Source organism: Adiantum capillus-veneris, chromosome 4, assembly GCF_014529385.1.
Source record: "Adiantum capillus-veneris isolate H3 chromosome 4, ASM1452938v2, whole genome shotgun sequence".
Taxonomy (NCBI): Eukaryota; Viridiplantae; Streptophyta; class Polypodiopsida; order Polypodiales; family Pteridaceae; genus Adiantum; species Adiantum capillus-veneris.
In genome coordinates this window covers 55,949,199-55,957,952 of record NC_140934.1, presented here as the reverse complement: position 1 = coordinate 55,957,952, position 8,754 = coordinate 55,949,199, and the positions used below count along the sequence as shown (strand labels likewise).

Genomic DNA, 8,754 nt, shown 5'->3' with positions numbered 1-8,754 from the left:
TCACAGCCAACCTTTGATTCTTTTAAGGATTCCAAGGTGGACTTGTGTTTAGTTCTTTTAAAAACTCATCACAGCCAACCTTTGATTCTTTTAAGGATTCCAATGTGAACTTGTGTTTAATTCTTTTTGGATCCCTAAGATTTGGTTGCAAAGAGGCTTGTTCTAGCTTCACCTTGCATTTGATGGTAAAGGCAAGGCCATTAGTTTTACTTTTTTGCCACAGTTTTGTACTTCGTTACATGATAGCAATTGTGGTAGCCGCTTTCACACATATCACATTGTACATTATAGCTTTACTCCCATACTTCAAAGACACATAAAGTAAGGTAGAACTTGAATATCACTCATGTCCATGCCACAACACAAAGTGCTGAAACCCCTTCCCGTCGTCTTGCGCTCTCTCTCTCTCTCACACACACACACACACACACACACACACACACACACACACACAAAGTCACAAGTCACAAAGGAGGTGGTCATCCTCAGCTATATGTAACACGGGCATGGGAGATGGGACCAGAGGCTCCCACCAATCTAGGGCCCTGACATTAAGCGGGTGCTGTAGATCTTGTCGCAAAAGTAAACTCGAATAGTTGAGTCTACAAAAATACATGAGTTTACTTTCTCCCACCCTCAATACATTTGCACGCCAAAACTCTACGAAAACATCTACATTCCACAATTGGCGTGCGCAGATGATGTGGTTAAGGTAGATGGCTCTGATCCCTCGAGTTCTAGGTTCAATCCTTTGAGGTGGGAGGGGGCCATGGCTGGGGGCGAGTATCGGAACTTACATTTTTCTAGTTCTAGAGTGTACTTTGCCGGAGATCTACAATGCTCAATCATCCTGAACAAATAGACCTCTTCTGCAAAAAGTTCATTTCAATGCCACCATTGCCACCGCAAGTGCATTGCGGCAATGAGGCGGGCGGCCCGCTTCAGCTTGTCATCGCCATGGCGAATGCGGCAGCAGGCACGGCAAGTGCACTACGAAACAGAGGAGCACCTGATGGCGGCGCCTTTCCCCGTCAAGAAGAAGGAGTCTCCTTTAGCTCGCGTCGCCCTGCGCATACAGGCTGCCTATGAGCGAATTCGTCTCAAACACCTTCCCGCGAATGTGCGTGCAGCTGCTGCAGCTGCCTCCTCCCACTCCATCAGGCATGTTTTCCCATCTCTTTCCATTGCTTGTATGTGCTTCAAGTACGAAGAGACCCATACTTTTTTGAAAAGCAAAGCATCGTACCTCACATATTCTACATTTCATAAATAGCTGGGTAGTACTTCGTGTGTGTGTGTGTGTGTGAACTCGAAGAGTTTCTGCTGCCCTGTCGCCTTATACCTGCGCGCTGCTGTAATCCTCTGCCCTGCGCCACCAGGTGCGTGTGTGTGCGCGGACGCTGCTGAGCCTGCTGTCGAGCGGTTCTCCCTTGCGTGTCCTCTGTGCAGCGAGCCAGAGGTGAAGTCTGCACACGAGTCTCCAGCCCTTCTGCGCGACTGTCCCAACCCTTGTAGGTGTTTTACCCTTGCTCCCTTGAGACTGCTCGCCCCTTGTCAGCCTTCTGTGCGACCTGATACATCATCAGCGTCAGGCAATTTTGCAATTCAGTACAGCTTGTGACAATTTGGAATTTTACAGGAATTTTGCAATTCAGTACAGCTTGTGACAATTTGGAATTTTACAGGCTGGTTGCTGTATGTTAGAGTTCCCGTGTGTTTTCAAGCGTTGTAAAGCCATGGATAATGTTTCGGAGAGTGCTTCTGAAATCAAAAGTTGTCTTCATGAAGACTTCGAAGAAGCCCGAAAATCTTGGAATGGTTAGGCACCTGTCCTTGAGGTGCGAATTCCAGTACAGGACCTTATGGATCTAGTAGCGCGATACGCCATGAATGCGGTCATCTTGTTTTTCCCGGGCAAAATGCCAATTGCGCAGGATGTTGGTCAATGGGTTGATTTCCTTCTCAAACGCTAGGCTGTCCGAGGCGTTTATTTTGGTGCTCGGGGTCTCTATGATATTTTACTGCCAGACACTGAAGCTAGAAACCTTGTTGGAGATGTCTCCGCTCTTTTTTGGCACGCAGATGACTCATGTTCTGCCGTGGGCACTTACAAAGGACTATCAAAGCCTTATTTGTTACAAATGTCATATGTGGGTGGAAATTGTTGATTTCCCTCGCATATGGAGGTATTTTCTTCTGTTGCTGGCTGCTCAACTTGGCAAGGTTTTGTATTCTGGGGGATACGGATAAGCATACTCCGGATGGAATTATGGTGGATTCAGGGGATCCATGGGTTGGCAAGCGTCTTTTTAAACTCAAATGGGATAAATTTGCAAACTTCTGTTTCCGATGTGGTAGATTCGGTCACATGCAATGTGAATGTTCTAAACCAGTTTTACAGCCTCCTCTTTCGGCTTCTGTCCCTGCCCTTATAGGCAAATCTGTTGGTGAAGCTTAATTGAATGGAGTTTCTGCTATGAAGGCAATTCCCAATGTAGATAACAAAAATTCGCAGTCTGCTGATGTTGGGAATGTAAATGCAGGAAAAGAAAAAAATGTTGGGTCAGGTGATGTTAGCTCATGGGTGGTGCCTAAAAAGACAGTGAAAATTCATACTCCATCTGTCTTCCGTAATTATGTTCCTCTGGTTAACGCCAATAAGAATGTATCATTTAAGCAGCTTCCCTGCAATGACAATCGCACGTTGATTGATGCCTGGGAAAAAGTGATGCATTCTTATAAGGATGTGCTTTTGGGTGAGGCTTCTATCTCTCAGGCAGATCCTATGGACAAGTCTCTTGCTTTCACTCAGCGGATGGGTTCTGGTATGTTTGTGGTGGATGGAGATGTCCATATGGGCATCTCGACTTGATCCATGTGTTTCTTGCCGTTGTGCATGTCACAAGACGGGCACCGGGTGTCAATAGAAAAGAACAGACTGAACAGACTTTTAGCACTTTTTAACAAGTGAACTGAAAGAGAGATGACAGGTGACACGGAGTGACGGAATTCCACCCTAGAGAGTATTGGCCCCAAACCTTGGCGCCCCTTTCGGTATTTCTTTATATTGCATCAACTCAATACAAGCCGATACTCGAGACTCTTCACCTTCTCCAAGAAGCATGCCAAAGAATGTGCCTTTAGCACATATTTAAAGGCCCTAGGTCCCAAAAGCAGTTTACAATGAAAAGCCTTCAAACTCAAAAGCATCTGGTCCAAAAGCAATGCCAAAAAGCTGCCAGCGTAAATCACGGAATTTCGTATAGCAGTCAGCGCAAAACGCGAAAATCTGTACAGCTTGCCACGTCACCATGTCAATGCAATTTTTGGAAATCTGCCACGTCATCAGATCCACGCTGTGTGTGTGTGAGGGTTCAGCTTTATTTGAATCCTTTATGTCACTTGGGGCCCCATCGGACGGGGTCCCCATAAGTTGGTAGGACTTCTTCTTTTGTTACTTGTTCTTCTTAGGGTTTAGGTCCTCGGTCGACATCTGCAAGTTGGCTCTATTCTCTAGGGCTTTGGCACGTCAGCAGTTTGTGACATCTCCCCTTCTTGAAAGAGAGTAATCGTCCGCGATTACAACATATCTGTAAAACAACTCAAGTTAGCTAAAAAATTTCCGAGGGTCATTTCGAGGGACAATCAATTTGCTCTTTTTGTTAAGGAGTTAGCTTCTCCTTTCGGCTCTTTTGGTCAAGGAGTCAGCTCTTTTCGTCTCTTTTGATCAAGGAGTTAGCTTCTTCTTTCGTTCAGATCGGAACTCTTGATATTTTGGCGTAGTAAAATTAGCCATTACACCCAAACCGTACTGATCTTCCATGGGTGTCTTGATGCACAAAAATTACATACCCATGCAATCTCATCCAATTAGAAATATTAAATAGTTGGCACATCACAATGCAAGGTAGCTAGGTACGTAGTGCTCGGTACAAATTTGGTTCGTAAGGTACGTAGTATAGAATAGATTGAGTTTTTAGGTATGTAAAAGTTCGTACTTTTTTTCACAAAGCCTAAAATTGAGAGTACTTCATGCATTTATATATGCATTCACCAAGACTTTTAATAAAGACTAGCAAATCAACAATAGATCATTGCAAATACCAAAAACTAGAGTCCATGACTCTAACCGAACATTAAAAACACAAAGCTGAGCTTAGCTAACCAAACAGTGTTAGATGTCTGCTGTCATGGTCACATAAAACTAAGAGCATCAAAATAAATACATAATGAATCATCATAATCGAAGACTGAAGTTTGAAGTCCCGACTCTAATAAGTAGTAAATACTACAAACCGCACACTGCACTCAAAGCTGGCACTTGCAAGAGAGGAGCACACACTGCACTGTACCTGTATCTTTGCTCAAACCAGTCGCTCTCAGCTGCAGCAAGGAGTTTTTCAAAAAGAGAGGCTTAATTGGCTGAGATAGAGCAGCCCAAAAAAGAAAAAAAAGAAAAAAAAAAAAAACGTGTATGGAACCTATCCATACATACTAAACCGTACACTACGGACGTACGATACGGATAGAATCCGTACGTACGTACGGTGCAACCTTGTCACAATGCAACACAAATGCTTACATATGCATGTTACAAGGGACAACAAATAGCGCCGCTGAGCACTCCCCTGAGACAAACGGTCTGCAGTATGAAGCTACAGCTACTCAACGACTACCACATCACTCCCCCCGTAAATAACCTAAAAAGGTCCAGGCCATGAGCTCAAAGGACTGTACAACCAAACGCTCCCCAGATCGTAGTTTGTGTCGCTTGGAGGTTCAAGCATACAACCAAACGCTCCCCAGGCATTGACTTGCGTCGTTCGGAGGTTTTCTAACATACAATAGAACGCTCCCCAGGCATCGGCCTGCGTCGTTCCGAGGTTCAAACAATACCAAAACAGTATTTCTCACTTCTCCACCCGGTAGTAAAATCACCAATCATTGAAACCAGTATTTAAAACCAGAGTCAAACAATTTAAATCGGCACCAAGGCAGGTTTAAATTGCCATTTCAAACAAATTTCAAACAATACTTTTTCAAACAATGTTCAAAAGTATTTAACTAAAAAACAACTAGAGAGGTCATTCAAGACTTTGTTCGGACAACCGAACTTTGAGGACAAGTGGCTTGCCCTTCTGCATCACGGTGATGGTTCGGTTTCGGACCTGGAGAGTTGCATCATTCTTGTCGTGCCTGGGCATGCCCAAGAGAACGTCGCAATTGCCCAACTTCATAATGTGGAAATCTGCTTTTCCATGATAATTTTGTATAGTCACTGGAAGTGCACCAATGAGCGGTACCACTTTCTGAGTTTGCCCCGTGGCTAGCTCAGCTTCAATGTCTCACCCTCTGCATCATAATCAAAGTGCATTTGCTTCAAGAATTCTGGATGGATGAAGTTCTCCATAGCTCCGGGGTCAAAGAAAATAAGGGCTTTCAAGCCGTTGACTTTTCCATAAGCTCTGCATAATTCATTAAAACTCTCAAGGAGTATACTGTAACAAACTTGGACACTCCAAGTCAAGAATCTACCGCGACAGCACCAAATAACCACTTCAAACAGTTCACAGTTCACAATTGATTTACACTGGCCCGGTGGAGTTCCGTGCCTAGAGATATTGGCCCCAAAGACTGGCACCCCTTTCGGTATTTCTTTTTGTATTAATCTGAGTTCAAAGTACAAGAATGATTGGGTCTCACTTTCAGACTCTGCATCCAGATGCTCTGTAGAGTGGGCACCCAAACCACTTATTTATTTGTTTATAAGGGATGCCAAAAGCAGAGCCCCAAAAGCTTAAAATCAAAAGCCTAAAAATAAAGCAAAGGCTCTTTCTCTCACAAGCTCTCTTGAGCCAATCAAAATAAAGCTAAAGCTTCTTCTCTCTCTCTCTCTCTCTCTCTCTCTCTCTCTCTCTCTCTCTCTCTCTCTCCCATCCTTTGCGTAGGAAAAAGCATCGTGTTGCCCTGTCTTAATCAACGCCGCAAGCGGGTTTCCGTATAGCTGGCGGATTTTCTGTGTTTTTCGGGACAGGCATGCCACGTCAGCATTTCAGCTTGCAACCATTTAGGATTAGGACAGGGCTAGGGTTAGGGCAGAATTAGGGTTAGGGTTAGGGTTTTTGTAGATTAGGGTTAGGGTTAGCAGACACTGACTGTTAGTACCTACGTACTAGGAACACACATCTAGCACATGTACCAATCGACAGTCACATCACACGACATCTCTAGACATCACAAGACATAACATGACATTCAACATTCATTAGGATCTTAGACCATGATTTATTGGCAATGTAGCTAGCAATCGCATCTAGATCCAGTCGGGACCTCATCGATGTCAGATTGACTAACCCCTATTGCAAACATGTCTATTCGAGATCAAGTAGACCAAAATGCTGCAGTCATTTCGTCTATCAGTTCCTACACTTAAAAAACAAGTCAAGAACAAATCAGTTTCATATTCAGGAATTCCATTTCATAAAGTCATACGACAGAATACTGTCCGCTCTCAGTATCCCTGAAGCTCAAAGAGACATCAGTGACTCTAATATCAAAATCGAGGCATCTGTTGACAAAGGAGCGGAGTAACTCTCCTCTTGTGCATCCCACCGCACCAGATCTGCGGCCAAGCTGAATTCTGGGTTCCGTTGGAATACACTATGCTAAACCGAAAGCTTCGAGGTAAAGTTTTACAATCTGAGGAGTATCTGCTAGGTCCTCCTCCTCCATCCACTTTGCATCCAATGCAGGATAGTTCTTGAACTTAACCAAGAACCGCCTTCGGACTTTACCTTTATTCTTCGTCTCCTTATGTGCCAAAATCTGTTCAGGAACAAGGATCTCCTCGTTTTCTTCCACTTCGGGTTGCTTATCAAGCTCCCTATCATCAGGCACATCACCTTTAAAAGGTTTCAAGACACTCACATGGAATGCATTGTAAATCCTTCAAGTGTCAGGCAATTTCAGTCGGAAGGAGACATCACTTATCTTTTCAGAGATCTGGAAAGGTTCGTAGTATCGCATACTAAGCTTTGGAAAAAGCCTCTCCTTTCCCTTCTTCTTTCTCAGGCGTGCCTTCTCAAAACGTAAGAGCACCCAATCATCCTCCTTCAATTTCAAGTCGCGACGATGGCGATCTGTTGCCTTTTTCTGTCGTTCTTGAGATTTCTACAAAGCCTCGCGGACCTTGGCAAAAGCCGTGTCTAAGTCGTGCGTATACTCATCCGCTTCAAAAATCTTATCTTTCGTGCTTAGGAAGGGTGGAACCTTCGCAACACCTTGAACAATCTCAAATGGCGCCTTCCCCGTCGAAGAGTGTTTCGTGTTATTGTAGGCAAAAGTCAAATTCCACCAAAGGTAAATACTCTTCCCATTGAGTCTGCTTAGCCGAGATATAAGACTTCAATAAATCTAAAACCACTGAATTGGCAATCTCAGATTGCCCGTTAGTCTGCGGGTGGAACGATGAGAGAACTGCAACTGCGTGCCAATGTTCTCCTTAATTGCCTTCCAAAACAAACTCGTAAATCTTGGGTCCTTGTCAGAGACAATCGTCTCAGGCATGCCATGTAATCTGAAGATCTGGGCCACAAACAGTCTCGCTAAGTGATCCGGCTTGACTGTTTACTTCACTGGAATGAAACGAGCTTGCTTGCTAAATGTGTCAATAACAGTCCAGATACCATCGTGACCACTCTACGTTCTCGGAAGATAAAAAATGTAATCCATTGCAATACTTTCCCAGGGGCGGGTGGGTATTGGCAAAGGCTGTAACAATCCCTCTGCTTTATACCTGTCAAATTTGACCTTCTGGCATACCAAGCAACTGCACACAAACTCTTCCACATCCTTCTTGAGTCTCGGCCAAAAGAAGTATCTCTCTACCCCTTTCATGGTGGTAGCAATGCCGCGATGACGCGTAAAAGGTGGACAGTGGCATTTGGTCATAACCTTTTCCCTCAACGGCTGTGTAACGCACAACATGGTTTTTATGATCAAGTAGCCATCCTGAATGGAATATCCCGCTACTGTCTTCCCATCCCGTATCCGTGTGAAAAACGTCTGCAAAATCTGTATCTGTGGCATATTGGTCGACCATATCCTCGAAGCTTCTATGATGTATCGTGGAAATAGCTAGAACCAACGGCTTTCGAGACAAAGCATCTGCCACCACATTCTTCTGTCCCTGAACATGGACAATCTGGAAGTGAAACTGTGACAAGATGTTCGCCCACTGCATCTATTTTTTCGATAGCTGCTTCTGTGACAAGAAGTAGCGCAAACTTTGATAGTCTATAAAGACAGTAAAATCCGCTCTGAGTAGGTAAGGCCACTGTCATTTCCGGCCTTGAGAACAATCGGCTCTCGTAAGCAATGACACGGCCTTCTTGCATTAAGACCGCACCCAAACTACTTCAAATGACTTCTGCAAGTCAGGCAAAGTCAAAACTGGTCCTGTAGTCAATTTCTCTTTCAATGTCTGAAAGGCAGGTACCTCTGTGGGTTCCCACGAGAAAGGGACTCCTTTCTGTGTCAAGATATGCAAAGGGGAAGCAACCTCTGCAAACTTTCGAATGAACCGCCTGTAGTATGAACATAGTCCCAAGAAGCTTATAACTTCATGGACATTCTTCAAATCGGGCCAATCACGGATAGTCTCTATCTTGGCCGGATCCATTTGCACTCCCCCTGCTGAGACAATGTGTCCCAAAAAGTGTATCTCTGGTAGGAAAAATTCACTTTTCTTTGCAT

General features: G+C 44.4%; 1 protein-coding gene across 2 annotated transcripts in view; it reads left to right on the top strand.

Moving 5' to 3' along the window:
- The first annotated feature begins 779 nt into the window (after positions 1-779).
- Positions 780-8,754, top strand: part of LOC147459208 (uncharacterized) — a 94,562-nt gene continuing 86,587 nt past the window's right edge. Inside the window, exon 1 of one of the 2 annotated variants that reach the window (XM_086510514.1) lies at positions 780-1,161. In XM_086510514.1, coding sequence (XP_086366640.1) covers positions 923-1,161 — 239 coding nt within the window. In that variant the 5' untranslated portion in view covers positions 780-922. The remainder of the gene's footprint in view (positions 1,162-8,754) is intronic. The other variant, XM_086510515.1, reaches the window with a different exon arrangement.